Source organism: Lepus europaeus, chromosome 10 (assembly GCF_033115175.1).
Source record: "Lepus europaeus isolate LE1 chromosome 10, mLepTim1.pri, whole genome shotgun sequence".
Classification (NCBI taxonomy): Eukaryota; Metazoa; Chordata; class Mammalia; order Lagomorpha; family Leporidae; genus Lepus; species Lepus europaeus.
This window is the reverse complement of record NC_084836.1, coordinates 16,203,777-16,227,681: the sequence shown is the minus strand read 5'-3', so window position 1 is coordinate 16,227,681 and position 23,905 is coordinate 16,203,777. Positions and strand designations below refer to the sequence as shown.

At 39.9% G+C, this 23,905-nt stretch overlaps 1 protein-coding gene across 6 annotated transcripts in view; it reads right to left on the bottom strand.

Annotated features, from left to right (window-relative positions):
• The window catches only part of SLC41A2 (solute carrier family 41 member 2), a 149,747-nt gene that overhangs the window by 51,662 nt on the left and 74,180 nt on the right, over window positions 1-23,905 (bottom strand). For all 6 annotated transcript variants that reach the window (XM_062202990.1, XM_062202993.1, XM_062202988.1 and 3 more), the window contains 2 exons: window positions 10,950-11,097; window positions 4,416-4,495 (listed from right to left, as the gene is read on the bottom strand). In XM_062202990.1, the coding sequence (XP_062058974.1) occupies window positions 4,416-4,495; window positions 10,950-11,097 (228 nt within the window). The remainder of the gene's footprint in view (window positions 1-4,415; window positions 4,496-10,949; window positions 11,098-23,905) is intronic.

The following is a 23,905-nucleotide window of genomic DNA, read 5'->3' as shown; positions in this document are numbered from 1 at the left end:
GGACAAGAGTCAGCCAGTCTTTAGTGCCAGGAGTGAAAGAAGTTACAAACAGGTATTGTGAGAGGTAAGAATCAAGGTGTAGGGAAAGGTAAGGGAAGTACGGTGGGCAAGACCTGATTGTAGGTCTGCCCTACATGAATTTCTTCAGAGAAAAACAATACCAGATGGAACTCTGGCTCCACACAAAAGAAAGAATGACTAGAAATGTAGATTTACATAATTTCTCATTTTTAACATCTTTTTAAAATGACTGGCTGTTTAAAGCACAACAATAACACACTGTAGGATCTATAGCAAACTAAAATGTGTGAAAAGAAGACACGAGAAAGAAGGCTACTAATCTAAGAGGACTAATGTGGGTTTCTTATCCTGTGTGTGCAGCAGTACAGAACTGTTTGAAAGAAGATCATGATGGCCGGCGCCGTGGCTCAATAGGCTAATCCTCCGCCTTGCGGTGCCGGCACACCAGGTTCTAGTCCCGGTCGGGGCGCCGGATTCTGTCCCGGTTGCCCCTCTTCTAGGTCAGCCCTCTGCTATGGCCCGGGAGGGCAGTGGAGGATGGCCCAAGTCCTTGGGCCCTGCACCCCATGGGAGACCAGGATAAGCACCTGGCTCCTGGCTTCGGATCAGCGCGGTGCACCAGCTGCAGCGCACCGGCCACGGCGGCCATTGGAGGGTGAATCAACGGCAAAAAGGAAGACCTTTCTCTCTCTCTCTCACTGTCCACTCTGCCTGTCAAAAAAAAAAAAAAAAAAAAAAAAAAGAAGAAGAAGAAGAAGAAGAAGAAGAAGAAGAAGAAGAAGATGATAAATATATAAGCCATGGGGACAGCACTATGGCTTTGTGTAAAGTCACCACCTGCAGTACCAGAATCCCATATGGGCACTGGTTCGAGTCCCAGCTGCTCTACTTCCAGTCTAGCTCTCTGCTATGGCCTAAGAAAGTGGTAGAAGGCAGCCCAGGTGCTTGGGCCCCTGCACCTGCATGGGAAAGCCAGAGGAGGCTTCTGGCTCCTGGCTCTGGATCAGTTCAGCTCCGGCCGTTGCAGCCATCTGGGGAGTAAACCAGCGGATGGAAGATTCATTCATATTCTCTCTCTCTCTCTCTCTCTCTCTCTGCCCGCTGCCTCCACCCCGCACTTCTGCCTCTCTGGAATTCTGCCTTTCAAATAAATAAATACATTTTTAAAAATATACTTGGGTCTGAGAGAAGGTTTAAATCCAGAAATCCCAGTGGCTAGGGAACAGAAGTGCCAGAAGGAGGGATTCACAAACTGGCAGCATCACAAAGGCTTTAGAAAGTCCATGTTGAGAAAACGGATTTAACCTCATGGTGCCACATTTAATTGACCTCTGAACTCAGTGTTCAACTTACATATTTATTAAGAGCTCAAAGAACTAGCATTACCACAAAATGTATTTTTGAGAATGTTACTAGTCCAACAGATGTAAGAATTAAAAGTTATCCTTTACAAAAAACTACAGATATGCCTTACTTTAAGCAGTTTATGTATCTAACAAAAAAGATAAACTAGTAGCCACATATTTTGAGGGAAAAAACACAGTTTTAAAAATGAAGCAGATCTGGATTTAAATCCTGATTCATCATCTACTAGATTTAAGATCTTGGGCAAATTACTTATGTTAGTGTGAAGATTAAATGTTATATAACATTTTATATATATGTGTGTGTGTGTGTGTGTGTATAATATAACATATACAAAAAAGACCTACAAGTTATCTAACATATATAGGTACTTACTATATAGCAAATGATTATGGTGATTAACCAGCATCATTTAAATAGCATATTCCCCAGTATAATTAAAATGAAATTCCATTTTCAAAAGTTTTAGCTTATTTGAAAAGCATTGATTAGCTAATGTTATCTTTTTTTTTTTTTAAAGTTTGAGGTAGAGAGAGCGAGCAAGAGAGAAAGCATTCTCATCCATTGGTTTGCTCCCCAAATGCCAACAATGGGCCCCAGTCTGGACCAATGTTGGGAGCTATGGGAATCTCATCAAAGTTAAGAGCAACTGAATCACTCAGGTCATAACTACTGCCTCCCAGATAGAATATGTATGAGCAGGAAGCTGGGTTCAGGCGCTGGAGCAGCAGTCAGGAGTTGAACCCAGGCACCCCGATGTGAGACACAGATGTCTTAAATGCTAGGTCAAAGACCCACTCCTTCACCATATTTTCAAAGAGTGGAATTTAATTTGTGATGTCTAACTAGAAGGTTTATTGAGATACAAAAAGGTCTTTACCACCATGCAATGCCGTGGCACAGACCTCTAGACAACACTTCAGTGAAATTCCAGAATTGCTTCACATGGAAGGTACAACAACTAAAATACTCACCGAAGTCTTACTAACATAAGAGTTGTGATTTCAGTTAGGTTTCTCATGAAAATGTTGTTTGATGCAGTTAGAACAGTCATTATAGGATAATGCTTAGGCTAATGAATTCATCTGTCAGTATTCATGGAACAGAGTTTGCACAAGTAGCATTATTTCAGACAGTGAAAATTAGACAATCTTGGTTTAAAAATATGAAAATATATTTAGAGCCGGCGCAGTGGGTTAAGCTGCTGCATGCAGAAGCAGCATCCCATAAGGTCACCAGCTCAAGTCAAGAATTGTTCCACTTCTGATCCAGCTCCCTGCTAATGTGCCTAGAAGGGCAGAAGAGGATGGCCCAAGCGCTTAGGCCCCTGCACCCATGTAGGAGACAAGGATGAAGCTCCTGGTTCCTGGCTTTGGCCTGGCCCAACCCTGGCCATTGAGGCCATTTGGAGAGTGAGCCAGCAGAAGGAAGGTATCTCTCTCTCTCTGTCTCTTCCTCTCTCTGTATAACTCTGACTTTCTGACTTTCAAATAAATAAATAAATATTTCAAAATATATACATTTAGAAAGATTATGGAAAGTTATGCTGGTCCTTAGAGAACACCTAATCCAAACACATATAGGGTCTTGAAAGTTGGGTAGAAGAATTCAAATTTAATTTGATAGGCAGGAAGAAATCACTGTTAAGCTCATCATCCTAGGACCAATGTAATAAAAACAAGGTTTAAGGGGCTGGCATTGTAACACAGCAGGTAAAGCTGCTGCCTGCAAAGCTGGCATCCCATATGAATGCTGGTTTGAGTCCCTGCTGCTCCACTTCTGATCCACCTCCCTACTAACGTGCCTGGGAAAGCAGCAGAAAATGGCCCAAATCCTTGGTCCCCTGTCCCCTGCAATCCATGTGGAAGATCTGAAAGAAGCTCCTGGCTCCCGGCTCCTGGCTTTAGACTGGCGCAGCTCTGGCTGTTAGAACCATTTGGGGAATGAACCAGTGGATAAAAGACCTTTCTCTCTGTCTCTCCCTCTTACTGTCTGTAACTCTGCCTTTCAAATAAATAAATAATTCTTAAAAAAACAAAACAACAAAACATGGTTTAAGAAAGACTAGTCTGTTAACTAAAATGGGGAGACTTTCTTGTTATATAATTAATAAACAGGTGAATTTCATAGAAGGACAGACATTTGTTCATTTTCTAGTCAGGGAGGATGAAGGGTCAGGTTGAATCACATGGTTCTATGATTATAAGATGAATGATGGGAAAATGGTAGGACCAAGAAAATCGGGAGAGAGCTGTTTTGGGAAATTTGTTCACAGACATTCTAAAGACATACAAAAGTCAAACTTTTCAGTTGAAATTTCAGATATGAAATTAGATCTTAAAGAACTTGCCTTTGTAAAACATATTTTCTTTCACATAAACACAAAAAAGTAATTTACATTAAATATGTAGTATATCCTGTGATATCTTTTCCCCAGGTAGAAGTATTTTTTAAATTACATTTTTCTAGGCTGTTCTAAACTCAGTTTAATGACAGCCACCCCAAAATCAGTAGGAGTAGATTAAAACTATCTTATTAAATGTAATTCATACAAATACCCCTGTGAACTTAAGTATTATAATTCTCATTTTACAGATAAGAAAATTAAAGGAATCAGAATAGCAGAGTTTAATGAACTGAACTGATTCAAGCAATGCTTAAATCTAACAATTTTATAGGAATAGTGATAAAAGTAGAAACAAAACAATAGAAGGTAGCAGATAAACCTCAAATAAATGATACTCCAGATCTGAAACATCATTATTTTGCCTCACCAACCTTAAAAGTCAGGTATGCCTGACTCTCAGACTAACCTCTAATGACAATATTAGGAAACCATTCCTTTTTTTCTTTCTACATACTTAGCTCAGCGAGTATAATTTCCACTGTGATCAACATTTTAGGGCTGGAGGGAGAATGGATGTGATGGAAAGATAGACCTCTGAAAATCTGAGCCTGGAGACTTCTAGTAGCTCCTCATAGTATATACAGATTTGTTATCATCATGAAATAGTATGTCTAATTCTTACCATTAATGACAGGTGTGTAAACAACAATGCCAACCAAGTTTGGGTCAGATACAGTTGTATCCAGAATAAGGCCTCCAATGCTGAAAGATATAAAATAAGAAAATTTACAGAAAAGGAAATAGAATGTACTTAAAGTTGTTCTGTACATATAGATATCCTGACTTTACTGAAAATCACACATGGAATAAGCTATAGCCCCAAATTTCAGGACTTTGATCTCAAATATATGCTCCTTATAAAAAGAAAAAAAAATGTGCAATTGAAGTCCATTAAAATGTCTGGAAGGACGTATAATACATTATCGACTACGTCTATTTCTAAGGTTTGAGAATGACAAGGAAGTGACAGTCATTTTATATCATTCTATGTTTATGGATTTTAAAAAACATTTCATCTAACACTCTTATAATTTAAAAGATAACTAAATTTTAAAAGACTATCTTTTCATGTTTGAAGTAAAAGTATTAAAGAGACAATTTTGTTGAGCTAAAACCAGATATAGTTACAATATGTCTTATCACTGGCAAATTAAAATGAGTTATAGCAGGGCCAGCGCTGTGGCAAAGTGGGTAAAGCTGCCGCCTGCAGTGCTGGCATCCCATATGGGTACCGGTTCCTATCCTGGCTGCTCCACTTCCAAACCAGCTCCCTGCTAATGCACCTGGGAAAGCAGTGGAAGATGGCCCAAGTCCTAGGGTCCCTGCCACCCACATGGGAAACTTGGAGGAAGTTCCTGGCTCCTGGCTTTAGCCTGACCCAGTCCTAGCCATTGCAGTCTTTTGGAGAGTGAACCAGTAGATGGAAGAGCTCTCTCTGTCTCTCCTAACTCTGATTTTCAAATAAATAAATAAATCTGTAAAAAAAATAAAATAAAAAATCTAGAAAAATGACAAGTCATGCAGTGGCAAACCATACATCCTCAAGCTCTCAATGAAACTTGGAGGTCTCTCCCACAATTCATGTTTCCAAGACCATTATGCATTAGTTAACATCAGTCTGTTGGTTGCAGGGTACAGGAATGGGGAACGTATAAGGCCTGCAATATCATTTGGACTGACCCTGCCAAGTCAACCATAGCTGGGACTTGAAATTCAATAAATCTATAGCAGGCTAATTTTTAAGGTGATAATTATGCATGGCCTGCAAATGATGTTATAAATATCCAAATGGCCCTTGGCAGAAGAAAGGCACCCCACCCCTGGTTTATGGAATATCAAACTTTGCCAGTCCAACAGCCCATGGGATCCTGTTGCCTAAATCTTCCAGAAAACTGTACACTAGAACAAAATGAATTACATACTTTCACAGAACGGGGCTGATTGTGAAAATGTCAGATCAAATGATCTTATCACTACCTAAAAATTAACATTAGGGAATTATTAAATCTTAATTCTTCAGTAAAATGAATGAATTAAAGTTTAATATGCCTAAACTGTGAGAGTTCCTATTTAAACGACACTTTAATAAGTAATTCTGTACTTTAGAGTACAGAATTAGTCCTCTTCAGAAACATTTTAATACTTTGGGGCCAATTTCATGGCTCACCATCTCACACAAGAGTGCTAGCTCAAGTCCCGACTGCTCTGCTTCGAATTCAGCTTCCTGCTGATGTGTGTTGGTAGAGAGCAGATGATGGCCCAAGTACTTGGGGACATGTCACCCATGTGAGAAACCCAGATCTGGCTGTTGCAGCCATTTTGCAGCCATTTGGGAGTGAACCAGCATATGTTTGTCTCTCTCTCTGTGGCTCTTTTAAATAAAAAAAATCTTTAAAAAAGAAATGTTTTAATAGTTTAAGCCCTAATTTAAGAAGAAATATACATGTCAAGAACAAATTAGTCTCTCTCTGCCTCTTTGTAACTCTGCCTTTCAAATAATTTTTTAAAAACTGTATATATGAAATATACAAAATCTGTTCACCTTATCTAAATAAAAAATTAAATTTTTTTAAAAAAAACCAAACTAGTTAGGAGTCAAAGAATAAATCTCGCCGCAAAACTGCACAGGTCATGTTGTGAATGTAACATGAACACTTGCTAAAAATACATTTTATAATATTTTTGTTACCCAAGTACTAAAACTTACTACAGAAAAAAATTAGAAAATACGAATAAAAAGAAAATAAATAAATCCTACTTATTCAGAGTTACACTGTTACATTGTTGGTAAATAGCCTTCTTGACATCCTTTCTTAAATATTATTTATGTATTTAAATTGGCCAAAATGCATATATGTATCCCAAATAACATGGTGCTTTGAAATATGTATACACTGTGGAATAACTAAATTGAGTTACTTATCATGTACATTACTGATGTACCTTACCCACTCCCTTTTTTTATTTTTTATTTTTTTGTGGTGAGAACAGTTAAAATTTTCTCTCTCAGGAAATTTCAAGAATATATTAATTATAGCTACCATGTTGTACACTAGACCCCCAGAACTTATTCCTCCTGCCTAAATGAAGTTTTGTATCCTTTTGCCAATATCTCCCCTGCCCCCTCAGATAATTTTTAATGTGTGCATTAAAAAAAGAAAAACAAAAACTGGGGGACAGAGGCCAGTGCTGTGACGTGGCAGGTAAAGCTGCAGCCTGCAGGGCCAGCATCCCATATACACGCCGGTTTGAGTTCCAGCTGCTCCACTTCCACTCCAGCTCTCTACTATGCCCTGGGAAAGCAGTAGAAGATGGCCCAAGACCTTGGGCCCCTGAACCAGCATGGGAGACCATGCTTCTGTCTTCTGGCTCCTAGCATCGGATCGACGCAGCTCCAGCTGCTGTGGCCACCTGGAGAGTGAACCAGTGGATGGAAGACCTCTCTCTCTTTCTCTCTCTCTGCCTCTGCCTCTCTATAACTCTGCTTTTCAAATAAAAATAAATCTTTAAAAAAAAAAAACAAAACTGGGAGACAGATGCTTAGCTTACCAGTTAGGACTACCTGGGCTCAACTTTTCGATCTGGCTTCTGGTTCCAGATTCCTGCTAATACAGATACCAGCAGCCAGTGATGATGGTCCAAGTAATCAGGCTCCTGACATACACACTGGACACCTGGACTGACTTCTTGACTCCCAGCTTCAGCCTAGCCCAGGCCCAGCAGTTGTGTGCATAGAGAGAGAGGACTGGCAGACAAAAGCTTTCTCTGTCTTTATATGTCTATCTGTTACTTAAATTAAAAAAAAAATTTTTAATTTAAATTTGGATAAAATCATAACAGCAGTTTTCTTTGCTTTTATTAAATGCTATTCTTATAAAACATGGGCATTACTGAAAAAGTGAAAATACTAACTCCACCCCAGACCCTTCTCTTTACTAGGAATTCTTTTCAACTTCAGCAGCTTCTTTTGGCATTCAGTTCTGTATTTCTAAATAACAGTTTGCACTGCCATTTCTTCATTTTTAATTGTAGACATTTATCTAATGACTTGCCATGATGGCAGATGAGGATTTAGTTGCTTTTACACTTCACTCCCCACTTTTGTCCCTTTACAAGTCCCTTCCTGACAATCCAGTTATATTACAATCTGTGGTGAAGTTCTTTTTTTAATATATAGGATATTTTAATAAAAATTTGTTCTATTTATTTGCAAGACAGAGATACAGAGAGAGGTAGAGACAGAGAGAGAGACATCTTCCATCTGCTGGCTCACTTCCCAAATGGCTGCGACAGACAGAGGTCAGTCTGTCTTTCAGGTCTCCCACTTGGGCCATTTTCTGCTGCTTTCCCAGGCACTTCAGCAGGGAGCTAGATTAGAAGTGGAGCAGCCAGGACTCAAATGGGCACCCACACAGGATGCTGGTGCTGCACGCTGGGGTTTTAACCGGCTATGCCACAGTGCTGGCCCTGTGGTAAAATACTTAAGGTTGACTTTTTCATTCTAAGACTTCCCTCGTTAAGCCCACAGTCCTGCCAATCTGCAAAGCTGTCATTTGCACCGTCCCTTCAGGCTTCCCCAGGGGAATCTTGGCATATGCACTATGACAAGCCCCACTATTTCATACCATTCTGTAGCCTTTATCTCCCAGGAAAATGCAATCTACATTACAGAGAAACGAACCGCATACTGTCACAGAATGGGTTTCCTCATTCCTGTGGCATTTTCTGATTTATCTCCTCATTGTGACAGACCACATCTTCTATCAGCTTTACACAAAAAGGTAAATGGAAAGCAAATTTTTTGAGATTGGGCATATCTGAAAATTTCTTTAGTCTTTTTTTTTTTTTTTTGACAGGCAGAGTGGACAGTGAGAGAGAGAGACAGAGAGAAAGGTCTTCCTTTTGCCGTTGGTTCACCCTTCAATGGCCGCTACTACCAGCACACCACGCTGTTCTGAAGCCAGGAGCCAGGTGCTTATCCTGGTCTCCCATGCGGGTGCAGGGCCCAAGCACTTGGGCCATCCTCCACTGCACTCCCGGGCCACAGCAGAGAGCTGGACTGGAAGAGGGGCAACCAGGACAGAATCCGGCACCCCGAGCGGTGCCAGAGCCGCAGGCAGAGGATTAGCCTATTGAGCCGCAGCACCGGCCTCTTTAGTCTTCTTTTATACTTGATACTATGTTTTATGTTCAAAATAATTTTCCTTTAGGATTTTGGAAGAATTGACTTTGGTGTTGCTAGTGGATTGCATTCTCATTCTCAATCCTTTATTTTAATTATCTTTTTTCTCTGAAGTTTTTGGGATTTATAACTTGCTTTGATTTGAGCTCCTGATACTCTAGTTCATTTTACTGGGTACTTGAGGAGGCCCTTCTCACCAGGACACACAGGTTCTTCAGTTCTGGGAGATTTTCTGGATTATTTCCTTCAATAATTTTCTCTCTCTCATTTGTCTCTTGTCATCTGCCTTTCTTTGAACACTATTTTTTGATGTGTCTTTATGTGAGATACCTGTTGACCCTTTCTTGTCTGCTCCTCTTTAAGAGGCTGCAAAGCATACATGTGTGGGCTGTGTCTGTTGGCAGGTGGGCCTCACTGAACAACCATCAAGGGGTCTTGCAGTTCTTTCACCAAAGGACTCACACAGGTTAGCATCAGCAGTTCCTTTGTGTTGTGTCAATGAATTTCCCCAGAAAGCGATTATCGGGGTTTTTTGTTTTGTTTGTTTGTTTGTTGTTTTGTTTTGCCTAGGGTTATAAACCCAACTGCTGCAGGAATGCACTATGAACAGAGAAAAGGAAGTGAGACAGCATTCTCACTGTTCAGTGTGTAGACATTCACTTAGGCTTCTAGAACCTCTCTAATTTGGTCTCCTCAGAGTCCATTACTGTCTTGCTTGAGTAGGAGGGGGCAGTGACCTGGGTACTCCAGCTGAAGAAGGGCTTCTGGGATCGGATTGCCCCGTACCTGAACTTTCAGCCAATCTTCTTAACTTCAGCTTTCAGAAGTACCTGCTGCTTCTGACTCCTCTGCCCTTCTGGGTTTCTGAGGCTCAGATCAGCTTGCTTGGTTAGATATCAGCTTTTTTCACTCTATTCGTTCAGTTGATGACAATCTTTATGATTCCTGTCTCCCTGGTTTTGCCAAATCCCTCACCTGCTGTCCTCTTTGCTCCTCTTCTTTGTGGATTTACAGTATTTTATTATTTTACTGTAATTTTAGTAGTTGCAGGGAACAAAAAAGTGAGTATGTCTGAATCTACCATGTTTCACTAGAAATTCACTTTTTTAGATTGCTCTTTTCATCAAATGTATAATGAACATCTTTCCACAGCTAAAAATGCTACAATATTACTTTTAAAAATTTACTTGAGAGGCAGCAGGATAGAGAGAGAGGTTCCCATCCTCCCATCCCTTCCCAAATGACTGCAATGGCTGGAGCTGGTCAGGCCTGGAACTAGGAGCCAAGAATGCAATCTAGGCTTTTCACATAGGTGACAAGAACCCAAATACTGGAGCCATCTACCTGCTGCCTCCTAGGGTCTGCTCTGGTAGGAAGCTGGAATCAGGAGCCAGAGCCATGCACTGAACCCAGGCACTCCAATGTAGGAGGTGGGTATCTTAATCCTTAGGCTAAACATCTGCTTCTATAATGTTATTTTTAAGATCTATTATTCCATTTTGTGACTATACCATGATTCATTCTATCAATACCTGACCACTAGACCTTTAGATTCTTCTTTTTATTAAAAACTCCACTGTGAAGAGGATGCTTGCCACAAAATCTTTTGCATACATCTTTAAATCTGTGAGAGTACTACAGATGGAAGTAGTCAAAGGGTAGATATACAATACATTAATAAGGCTTTCTAAAGCTCATCTGAGCAACTTATTAAAAATACAAAATGCCCTTGATGTCAGGTTAACACACACACACACCTAAACTTTATTCATCAGTCTGGTAAGGCTTTGAGACTGGGCATCTCAAAGTGTCTGCCTCCAGTGATTTCAGTAACTCCTGTCACTTACATCCCTTATTATCTCAGTGAATAATGCAGTGGCTATATAAAATGACTAATCCGAGAAATAAAACAGGCAACTGAATTGTTTTTAATATACACATACATACAGAATACACACATACTTTAATACTAACCTGCTTATAACCATGGCAGTTATGACGGGTTCCCAGCCTGAGTGGAGAACTGTCCTTGTGGCTGGATGTTTGGCAGCTACTATAATCCATATAGGAGTTAGAGCTAAGAAAATCACACCAACTAGTGGAGAAATGTAGTAATAATTCTCTAAAATGAAAAAAACAAACAACATTTTTGTCTCTATAGGGCAAATCTAAATTATTACGAGTAAAAGTTTAGACATGATGCTATCAAATATGCAAACATGCTACATTTTTCTGCAAATTTCAAACAAGTTTAGAGAAGTAAATAAGGTAAGAATATTAAATATTATGACTAAAAATTAATAAATTCAACAAACATTTGTTAAAACAGAATGTGACTTACATTGGAATAGCAATAACATGAATAACAACAGTAAAATAACAAGATTTGTCTCCTACTATTTTATGAAGTACTATGCTGAATGGTTTGTATTTGTCATCTGACTTAATTATCCATAAAATAGATGCTGTCATTTTCACTTTAAGAAAAAATAGGCTTACACACTTTGGGACACAGGGAAGAGACAGCGTTGTTAGAAAACATGAACTATAAAGTCAAATAGAATCAAACAGGATTAACAATAAAGTTACATGGATCTTACAATCCAGGCATTCCCTGAAACATTGGCTCACTGATTGATAATAAAGTACAAGCACAAAAGTAAAGGTGAAAAACTAGGCTTTAAAAAGTTACACATATTTCTTCACTAAGGATCTACTACTTAGTATCTTTAATACATTAAGATGGAATATAAGCCAGTGCCGCGGCTCAATAGGCTAATCCTCTGCCTGCGGCGCCGGCACACCAAGTTCTAGTCCCAGTCGGGGCGCTGGATTCTGTCCTGGTTGCCCCTCTTCCAGCCCAGCTCTCTGCTGTGGCCCGGGAGTACAGTGGAGGATGGCCCAAGTGCTTGGGCCCTACACCCGCATGGGAGACCAGGATAAGCACCTGGCTCCTGCCTTCGGTTCACCGTGGTGCGCCGGCCGCAGCGCCCTGGCTGCGGCGGCCATTGAAGGGTGAACCAACGGCAAAGGAAGATCTTTCTCTCTTTCTCTCACTGTCCACTCTGCCTGTCAAAAAACAAAAACAAAAAACAAAAAAGATGGAATATAGAACATTGTACCAACTATAATTTGGATACATTACCTAGTGTTATATAAGTGTTACAACTTATGGACAAGAAATTTTACTTCATTAAGCTTCAATTTCCTTATTTTTGAAATATATTTATAATAGTATAAATTTCATGTAAAATTAATATGCAAACATGTAAGTTAACTAGAATAGTACACTGGCACATAGCCATCATTATCACTGTCTTCATCATCATCATTGCCATTAGTATTAATGTCTTGCTATTTGGGAAACAGCTGGACAACAGATTGTCAGGACTTTATTAAACTTCTTTGTGGCAGGCTGTCTAACTTGACTACAGTTCCAAACTGCTATTTTCATTATGCTGTCCTATAGAGACAGTACTTGTATACTTCTATGCCTCATTGATTTTGGTCTCTGCCATTTGTCTTGCTTAGTGGAAATTATGTATGTCGTCCTGGAACAAAATTTTAAATGTGCTTTCAGAAATGACTAGAAGATTTACATGTGTGTATGTATCTCGATTGTTTTCAGACACCAGAAAACAGGGATTGCAAGACCGTGATTCCTGGGAAAAGAAAAATAAATGAGATAAGCCCTAGAGCAGCCCCAGATTTCTGACAAAAGGCACACAGAGATCATTGCTCAGGGATGGAGAACTGGCAGTTCTCCAGGCTGGAACAGCAGGAATTTACAGGGCAGAATATTAGAAAAGAAGAAGCCATGAGAGAAAGAGCTTGAGAACTGACTGCTAACCTGTGTGTGCGGAGAGTAAATTCCACAAGTCTAGGCCAAGAAAAATCAAGGAATTGTAAACTGAAAAATCCCTCAAGTTTACAAAAGGCTGGAAGTCACTCAAGCAAGATCTAACCCCCTACAGAGAAACCTCTTTGAACAGTGAGAGCATTCAGTAGAAACCCAGATCATCCTAGCAGTAGGGCTAGCCCTAGAGTAATGTCTGTACTAGATCTGTCCCAATGAAGCTTTAAAGCAGTTTTATAAAACCCAAGCTAATCTACAAAAAACTGCCTGTAAGAACAAATCCAACATTCTGTAAAGAAAAAACAATTAAGCACTTAACATCACGTTTACAGCGTCTAGCATCCAACCAAAAATTATTTTTAAGAGTCTGGACTATTCGGTCCTTTTTATAGACTTAGTTAAATACCCTGAGACATTCTGTTTACACAGTTCACTTATCTCACAAAAGTTTTCAAGTAAAGTAGTCTTTACAAATTTAATAAGTTAAATGTATAAATATGGTGACTAATGAGTTTGCATAAACATTCGTATAATGTATATAAATTCAGTAAGATTTCTATTTAACAATCACAAGAATAAATTTCCATTTAACAATACAAGAATAAATAAATTTCTATTTAACAATCACAAGAATAAGTCAACTATTTAACTGTAAATTTTTAAATGAAATTAGAAGACTGACATATTACTCTAATGGGCTGTATTCCAAGTATATAACATAAATATGAATTGACTCGTAAACCCAAAACTATTTCATAAGTTTAATTCTTAAATATTTTTGTACTTAATTCTAAATTTTTGTGATTATAAGTTTATACCACTTATTGAGACAGTTATGTCACCCTAAAACATTTCTGGTGATATTTTGGCTAATCAAAGTTTTATTATTAATACTTCAGCTAAAGGGAGTTGATGTTGTAGCACAGATTAAGCTGCTGCTTGGAATGTCTGCATCCCACATCAGAGTGCCTGGGATCAAGTCTGCCTCTGCTTTTGATATATCTTTCTGTTGATGCACACCCTGGGAAACCGGGACAGAGTTCTTGGTTTCTGGTATTGGCCTAGCCTACCCCCAGTTGTTGCAAGCAGGCATTTGGGTAGTGAACCAGCAGATGGAAGATTTCTTTCTCTCTCTCTTTCCTTTGCTTTTCCTTCCAAATAAATAAATAAACTTAAAAAATATTCTTACATACTACTGAAGATATCTGAGCTAGACATTCTAATTTTTTCCCCATGAGGTAAGAGTAAACAATTATTATAGACATAAATATATTATCTAAACAAATTTTATTCCTGCAGCTTTGTCTGGATTTGCCATCACACCTTCAAAATAATTATGCTAACAGAATCCACTTTTGTATTTTCTTCCACCTAAGGTTATATGACTAATGCTACATTTACTGTCATTTTCTCCATGATTTTTTAAATGGGGAAACATTTAACTAGCTTCCCAGTTCTCTTTGTTCTCCTTGTAAACCATTAGATAAATAATACCTCAGTTATAAAGCATTCCTACCTCCTAAAACAAATGAAGTTGTCAACAATCTCTTTACACAACCAAACAGAAAAAAAATTTTTTTTGACATGCAGAGTGGACAGTGAGAGAGAGAGAGACAGGGAGAAAGGTCTTCCTTTTCCGTTGGTTCACCCCGCAATGGCCGCTGCAGCCGGTGTGCTGCGGCTGGCACACTGCGCTGAACCGAAGGCAGGAGCCAGGTGCTTATCCTGGTCTCCCATGCGGGTGCAGGGCCCAAGCACTTGGGCCATCCTCCACTGCCCTCCTGGGCCACAGCAGAGAGCTGGCCTGGAAGAGGAGCAACCGGGACAGAATCCAGCGCCCTGACCAGAGCTAGATCCCGGGGTGCCAGCACCGCAGGCGGAGGATTAGCCTATTGAGCTGCAGCGCTGGCCCCACACAGAAAATTAAAAGCACTGAAATCTACTGAACACAAATGAAGTATTCTACCAGATCAGACCATCTTTATTCTCCAGGTAAAGTTAGGAGTACCATGACAGGCATTCAAGAAGTTATCCTCAACCTTAAATCTTGGAAAGAGAGGGTCAGCACTATGTCATAGTGAGCTAAGCCTCTGCCTGTGGCACTGACATCCCACATGGGTGCCAGTTCAAGCCCCAGCTGCTCGTCTTCCAATCCAGCTCTCTGCTAAGGCCTGGAAAAGCAGTAGAGGACGGCCCAAGTGCTTGGGCCCCTACACCCGCATGGCAGACCTGGAAGAAGCTCCTCGTTCCTGGCTTCAGATCAGCCCAGTTCCAGCCATTACAGCCTTTTGGGGAGTGAACCAGTGGACGGAAGACCTTTCTGTCTCTCCCTATCTGTCTGGAACGCTGCCTCTCAAGTAAATAAAATCTTAAAAAAAAAAAAAAAAACTAATATCAAGTAATACTTCAAAAAAAAAGAAAAAATCTTGGAAAGGTACCTGAAGTTATAAATAGCACCCACTGCCCCAACCCCAGAATCACTGCCCTGCATTTTCCAAGAGGGAAAAATTTCACAAGGAAATAAAAACAGTGAGTTGGTAATTCCTAAAAAAGTTAAACAGAATTTAACTTGAACCAGGAATTCTACACTTAGATAGATAACCAAGAGAAGTGAAAACTATGTTCACAGGAAAACTTATATGTGAATGATCATCACAGCACTGATTATAATAGCAAAAAACATAAAAGCAACTTAATATCTATAAAATGGTAAATACTTAAACAAATGTGCTATATCCACAATGGACTATTATTCAGCACTAAATATGATTCAGTACAGATTCATGATGTGATACGGAAGAATCTTGAAGCCAGACATAAAATGTTACATATTGTACAATTCTATTTATATGAGATATGCAGAATAGGCAAATCTAAAGAGACAGAAAGTAGGTTCGTGGTTGCCAGGGGCTGAGACAAGAGTGGAATGAATGACTACTAAAGTGTACAAAGTTCTTTTGGAAGGGTGATAAAAATGTTGTGGAATTAGAGCATGGTAATGGTTGCATAATCTTATCAATATATCAAAAACCACTGAGTTGGATACTTTACAAAGGTGAACCACGCAGTATGTTACATAGCTAATTTTGAAAAATTCTAACAATGGAAAAAAAGGAGGTGGATTATATGCTTCAAAAATGTTCATGTCACTAAAGACAACAGACAGACATACACAGATAAAAAGAGAACAAAGAAAAAGTAAATGGGGTAAAATGTTAACAGGTAAATGTAGACAAAGGGGATGCTGGTATTTTCACACTATTTTTATCTTTTTTATAAGGAAAACTTTTTTTTAAAGATTTATTTGAAAGGCAGAGTTACACAGAGAGAGAAAGAGAAAGAGAGAGAGAGAGAGAGAGTGTAAGAGTGTCTTACATCCACTAGTTTACTTCCCAAATGGCCACAATGGTCAGAATTGGGCTGATCTGAAGCCAGGAGCCAAGAGCTTCCTTCAGGTCTCCTAGATGGGTGCAAGGGCCCAAGGATTTGGGCCATCTTCTACTGCTTTCCCAGGCCATAGCAGAGGGTTGGATCAGAAGTAGAGCAACCAGAACTCGAACTGATGCCCATATGGGATGCCAGTACTACACATGGCAGCTTTACCTGCTACGCCACAGCATCAGTCCCCACTATTTTTATTTTTGCAAGAATTCTGTAAGTATAACATTACCTTCAAACATTAAAAGGCAAGAAAATCATGATGATACTGAAATGTCCAAAGAATTCACTGTTAATATATTCTATTTCATTTTTCTGCCAAATCAAACATTCTAATTACCATTAAAATAGACAATGTGCAAAACTGTACAGGACCTGCCCACCCTGTCCCTGGCTAACTTATAATCCAATTCTGATGGCTAGAAGAAAATTACAAATACAGAAAAAAGGAATGATGTTACAAATATTCTTCTTTTTAGGATATATTGGTATTTTATAGATGTCATAAAATTAAAGAATTACTTTTAGAAAACCATTAATGACAAAATTAGCAGGAAAAAATGGTCAATTAAAAGGCAACAAAAAAGACAATCATGAATTTCTACATTACTGCTAAAAGATAAAACAATGTCTTTCTTCTATATTAAACACTTAGAAGGTCCTGGTTAGGGGTGGGCAGTGGTTAAGTAGCCACTTGGGACACCTGCATCCCATACAGGAATTCCTGTTTCAAGGCCTGGTTACTCTGCTTCTGATTCCAGCTTCCTGCTCAATGTGCACCCTGGGAGGCAGCAGGTGATGGCTCAAGTAATTGAGTCCCTGCCACCTGCATGAGAGACCCAGATAAGAGTTCAGGGCTCCTGGCTTTGGCCTGGTGCAGCCTCAACTGTTGTATGCATTTGGAGGGTAAGCCAGGGGATGGAAGACCTATCTGTTTCTCTCTGCCTTTCAAATAAAATGAAAATAAATAACTAAATTCCTGATCAAGATCGTATTTTGGATTAAAATCTAGATATAACATAATGCATATTATGGTAGACTGAATAATGGCTCACAATGATATCCACCATCTTAATCCCTAGAACCCACAAATGTTACCTTATGTGGCAAAAGGGGCTTTGCAGCTGTGATTAAGTCAAGGATTAAGAGATGGGAATATTGCCCTTGATAACTTGGATGGGCTTAAATAGAATGATAGGTATGAGGAAGGTGGGAGGAGACTTGGTTGCAGAAAAGGAGAAGGCAATAGGACCACGGACACAGAGGCTAGAGGAATGCCGCTACAGGTCAGGCAACCTTAGGACATGGAAGAGGCAAGGGATAGACTACCCCCTGAAACCACCAAAAGGAATCACCCCTGTCAGATCTTGAAATTAGTCCTACATAAAACATGCAGGATCTCTGGCTTCCAGAACTATAAGGAAATGAACTTCTGTTTTAAGACACAAGGTTTGTGGAAATTTATGGTAGCAGCAGTGGAAAGCTGATGAAGGTATGTGTGTATATGTAACAATTTTTGGAATTTTAAGCCTGAAACCTGTCCACATAGATGAGTACTGATTCTATGACACAGGCAAACCACAGAAAAGATGAACACAGCCGAAGTGTTTCATATTGCTCTGATTCCACTTAACTGCCACACAAAACTACCCTCTCCTGTGATTCACACAGCTTTCACCTTTTGTTATATCCTTGGTGGCATTTTCCAACTACTACTATATCATTTTATTAACAGCATTCATTATTCTCATTCCAAATTCTTCTGAAACATGTAGCAGCTATGAGTGTCAATTTTTATATGTTAGAAGTTTCTATGTGAACAACAAAGCAATGGGCATTGTAAGTTGCAAACAATCTTTTTTTTTTTTTTAAGATTTTTATTTATTTATTTGAGAGGTAGAGTTACAGACAGTGAGAGGGAGAGAGAAAAAGGTCTTCCGTCTTTTGGTTCACTCTCCAAATGGCCGTAAAGGCCGGAGCTGCGCCCATATGAAGCCAGACTCCTCTGGGTCTCCCATGCAGGTGCAGAGACCCAAGACTTTGGGCCATCTTCCACTGCTTTCCCAGGCTACAGCAGAGAGCTGGATCAGAAGAGGAGCAGCCGGGACTAGAATCGGCACCCATATGGCATACCAGCGCCACAGGCAGAGGATTAACATACTGCACCACAGCGCCGGCCCAACAATCTTTTCTAAATGCCCTTTAATAGTAATCAGAATCTTCTCAGGAAACTAATATTCTAGAAATCACTCTAAACTATGTCTCAAATTTAGATTCTACACACATCACCAGTCAAAGCTGTGATATTCTACAATGCCCTGTAAATAACCAGGTGGCCTTCTGTTGGTCTCCACAGGACTGAAGTAACCTGAAGCTGATTCCTACTGCTCTGAGAGCTTCAACTAATTCACCTTTTAAAAGTTAACCTTGAAGAATATGAAATCAATCAACATTCTGCTTCTCAAACATTGCATAAAAGATAACTGTTTCAAATCAATAAATATCAGAGAAATACAAAAATTACATAGTCTTTTAGTAATAAATACTTGAAAAGGGGTTTTAAAAATCCTCTTAGGGGCTGGTGCCCTGGCATAGCAGGTTAAGCTGCAGCCTGCAACACCAGCATCCCATATGGGTGCCAGTTCAATTCCCTGATGCTCCACTTCCTGTTCAGCCCCTTGTCAATGTGCTTGGGAAAAGCAGTAAAAGATGGCCCAAGTGCCTGGGTCCCTCCCACTCCCATGCGAGACCCAGAGAAGGTGCTGGTTCCTGGCTTCAGTTTGGTCCAACCCTAGCTGTTGAGCTATTTGGAGAGTGAACTAGCATATGGAAGATCTGTTTCTCCCTCTATGTATCTCTGCCTTTCAAATAAGTAAACAAATATCTTTTAAAAAAAATCCTCTTGAATTTATGCAAACAAGAAATAAAGGGATGGGAGCTGGCGCTGTGGCATGGCAGGTAAAGCCACTGCCTATAACACAAGCATCCCACATGGGTGCCAGTTCGAGTCCTGGCTGCTCCACTTCCAATCCAGCTCTCTACTATGGCCTGGGAAAGCAGTAGAAGATGACCCAAGTGCTTGGGCCCCTGCACCTGCGTGGGAGACCTGGAAGAAGCTCCTGGTTCCTGGCTTCGCATCCGCTCAGCTCCAGCCATAGTGGACACTTGGAGTGAACCAGTGGATCAAAGACCTTTCTGTCTCTCCCTCTCACTGTCTGTAACTCTGCCTTTCAAATAAATCTTTAAAAAGGAAGCAAGGAAGCAAGGAAGCAAGGGAGGAAGGGAGGGAGGGAGGGAGGCATTTTTAAAAATTGTTTTTAGGGTGTGACGTGCAGTCAGAGCAGGAGGGGGATGGGGAAGACCCGTCTGTGGAGTTCGGTGGTAACAGTTACAGGGCGTTCACTGTGACACAGGAGTCAGGGTTTCATTTCCCAGAGGTCACCCGAAACACTTCAGCATTTCTGAACACAGCAGCGATACAGTAGACATTCCCATCTTACAGGTGATGCTGCTTTTACCTGAACTCCTTGCAACACTTCCAGGCTGGAGGCCTTTAAGGGAGGCAGAGAGCAGGCAAAGGAATTTGAAGAAATAACCTTATTACTGGTGTCACTTATTAGTCATCTAGGTGGGGAGGGAGGGAGGGAGGACCGGCAACAATCATTGTATGCAGATATTTCAGTTACTGGCCCAATGCTGGATTATAATTTAAAGATTCTGCTTAAAGATTGCTAAAAGACTGAATAAACGCCTTGTATTTTCTGTGCAAGCCACACAAAAGCAAATCATAATCTCATAATCCAGAACTTTTATCACTCTCCTTTTATTTCCTCTTCTATTTCAATTTGAAATAGATCTTTTCTAGCTGTATGTTGCCATTTTAAATTTTTCTGTAGTGATGGAATCTCTAGATACTTTGTCAAGGCAATTATTTTCTCAGTACTACATCTTCATCAAAAGGACTTTTTTGTTATTATAATCTATTATATCACCATTGTGTCAAAATCATTCAGAACATTACCTACCTTCGATTTTCTATGCATACATAAAACACTTCCTAAATAACTTCTCATGACATTCATTAGAGCACTTTCAGAAGGGAGAAAGCGTTTGGTAAAGTGTAATTTATTAAACACCCACCATGGTACTAGATTGCTATAAAGAAATTTTTTAAAATAAAGAAATAAAGGGGGAAAAAAACACCCCACAGTTTTGTCCTCAAGAGAGCTATACCCTGGTACTACATTTACACAAAAAGCTATAATGACTGGCCAAAATTAAAGAACATCATATGAGAAGCATTAAAAAAATGCTATAGGAATTCAGAGGAGAAAAAGATCACAAAAGATTAGAAAAATCTATGAAATTAGCTTTTAAAAAATGGCCTTGATGGGAAGGAGAGGATAGACTGGAGGAAGGGCAATGACATTAGAAAGCAAAGAATCCAAAGCTGGGTATTGCTATTGGTAAACTGGTGAGTTTTCCTGGAATAAAAAGCATAAGGAAGGGAGAAGCAGGTAGGAGGTCAAGCAGATTGGCCTCACCAGGAGGTCTAAAAACCAAGCTAAAAACTTTAATTTGGCCCACGAAGCAATAAAGTTGTTCAGGGTGACTACAAAAAATAAAGTCAATTGAAGTGAACAAAGCTTTGCTCTTTTTTTCTTTTCTTTTTTGGCAAAATAAAATTCCGTATTTATTTCAGATATCAGAAATAAGAAAATTTTAGTAGGACCAGAAGAAAGGTAGCACAATGAATTATGTAGAATAAACCTTAGGGCATGTATGAACATTCACAGGACAGCAAAATATTGTTCAAAGTCATTTCAAATATCCAAGATTCTGAGTGAGGAGCCAAGTAAGGCCATTTTTTTTTTCATTTCATGTATTTAAAATGTACTACATGATATCTGGATATAGTTGTTCATAGTGAAATAGTTACCGTAGTCAAGTAAATTAACATTTATCATCTCACAAATGTATACCTCTCTTTTTTTAGTAGGAGTACCTAAAATCTCTTAGCAAATGTTGAGTATACAACAAAGTATTAAAACTACAATCTCATGCTGCATATCAGATCACAGATTTACTCATTCTTTATAATCACAACTTTGTAGTTGACCTATTTCTCCCTATTTCCAGTTTTACTTCCCTATATCCTACTCTGTTTCTATGTATCCAAATTTTTCCCGATTCTATTACATAAACATGATCATGCAGTATTTTTCTGTGTCTGGCATGTATCACTTAGAGCAACATCTTTCAAGTTCATCCATGCTGTTACAAATGGCAGGATCTCCTTAAGGCCCAAGTAATTCTTCATATAATATATACAAAGTAACTCAAAAAGTTCAAGGAAAATGGAATTGAAACCTAAGTTTATTTTGGTGGAAAAATTTTTGAAATTCAGTTTTACATAACACACATCTTCCATAAATTTTCTCAAGACTTCTTGTTTTGTTTTTGTTTGTTTGGTTTTTTTTGTTTTGTTTTGTTTTGTTTGACAGGCAGAGTGGACAGTGAGAGAGAGAGACAGAGAGAAAGGTCTTCCTTTGCTGTTGGTTCACCCTCCAATGGCCGCCGCGGCTGGCGCACCACGCCGATCCGAAGGCAGGAGCCAGGTACTTCTCCTGGTCTCCCATGGGGTGCAGGGCCCAAGCACTTGGGCCATCCTCCACTGCACTCCAGGGCCACAGCAGAGAGCTGGCCTGGAAGAGGGGCAACCGGGACAGGATCGGTGCCCCGACCGGGACTAGAACCCGGTGTGCCAGCGCCGCAAGGCGGAGGATTAGCCTAGTGAGCCGTGGCGCCGGCCAAGACTTCTTGTATATATGCCAATGTTTTTATCTGTTCAGCCATCAGTGGACATTTAAGTTGTTTCCTAATGCAATGCAATGCAATGAGCATGGAAATGCGTATCTGCATTCCTTTGCAGAAGGATTGCAGGGTCAAAAGGTAGTTCTATTTTTAATTTCTTGAGGAAACTCCATAGTGTTTTTTATATGCCCGTTTACAAAGAGTCCCTTTTCTTCACATCCTTGCTAACTCTTGCTACATCTTGTCTTATCTTAGTGATAACAGCCACTTAAGTGTAAGGTGACATTATATCTTAGTTTTGACTTACATTTCCCTGATTATCAGTCATGGCCTCTACTTTCATGGAGGCCAATTGTGGCAAAGCAGGTAAAGATATCCCTTACAACAGCTGGATCCTACCCGTGTGCCAATTCAAGTCTTGATTGCTCCATTTCCAACCATTTCCAATAAGCCTGAGAAAGCAGTAGAAGATGGCCTAAGTCCTTGGGCTCCTGCACCCATGTGGGAGACCCAGAAGTTCCTGGCTTACCGCCTTTGGTCTGGCCCAGCCCTAGCTGTTGCAGCCATTTGGGGAGTGAACCGGTGAATGGAAGAGCCTTGTCTCTCCCTCTTAACTCTGCCTTTCAAATAAATTTTTTAAAAATCCAATGTTATGTCCTCTTCGTGGGATTGTCTATTTAGGTCCTTTGTCTATGTCTTAATCTGGCTATTTGTTTTCTAAGTATTGAGCTGCAGGCACTTCTTACATATGTTTAGTATTAACCCCTTATCAGATATATGGTTCACAAAGGTCTCCCAATCTATAGGCTACTTTTTCATTTTGTCGTTTCCTTTGCTATGCTGAATCTTTTTTGTTTGACATAGTCTTACTTGCTTACTTTTTCTTTTGTTTCATGAGTCTTTGGTATGACACCCCCTACCCCATCTCCCCCTGAAAAAAAACAGAAATTGTCAAGATTACCCCAAAACTCTCTTCTAGGAATTTTATGGTTTCAGGGCTTATGTTTAGGTCTTCGGTTCATTTCTAAATGAAATTTCTGTATGGTATGAGTCCAATTTCAATATCTAGCTTTCCCAGTGTCAATAAATAGTATTGAAAGAAAGACTGTTCTTCCAGTATGTGTCGTCTTGGTGCTCTTGTAAAGAATTAGTTGACTATATAAGCTTGGGTTTACTTCTGGGATCTCTATTTTGTTCCATTAGTCTATGTGCCTATTTTTATGCCAGTACCCTATTGTTTTGATTACTAGAGCTTTCTGATATAACTTGAAATCAAGAAATACGATATCTTCAACTTTTACTTTCTCAAGATTATTTTGGCTATTTAGGTCTTTAGTAGTTCTAAAGAAAATTTTAAGATTTTTCCTTTGTCTTTGTAGAATGCTACTGAATTTTTTTTTTTTTTTTTTTGGACAGGCAGAGTGGATAGTGACAGAGAGAGGACAGAGAGAAAGGTCTTCCTTTTTACCGTTGGTTCACCCTCCAATGGCCGCTGCGGTTGGCGCATCGCGCTGATCCGAAGGCAAGAGCCAGGTACTTCTCCTGGTCTCCCATGCGGGTGCAGGGCCCAAGCACTTAGGCCATCCTCCACTGCACTCCTGGGCCATAGCAGAGAGCTGGCCTGGAAGAGGGGCAACCGGGATAGAATCCGGCGCCCTGACCGGGACTAGAACCCGGTGTGCCAGCACCGCAAGGCGGAGGATTAGCCTATTGAGCCGCAGCGCCGGCGAATGCTACTGAATTTTTTTAAAAAGATTTATTTATGAGGTTGGCGCTGTGGCACAGCGGGTTAACGCCCTGGCCTGAAGCACTGCCATCCAAT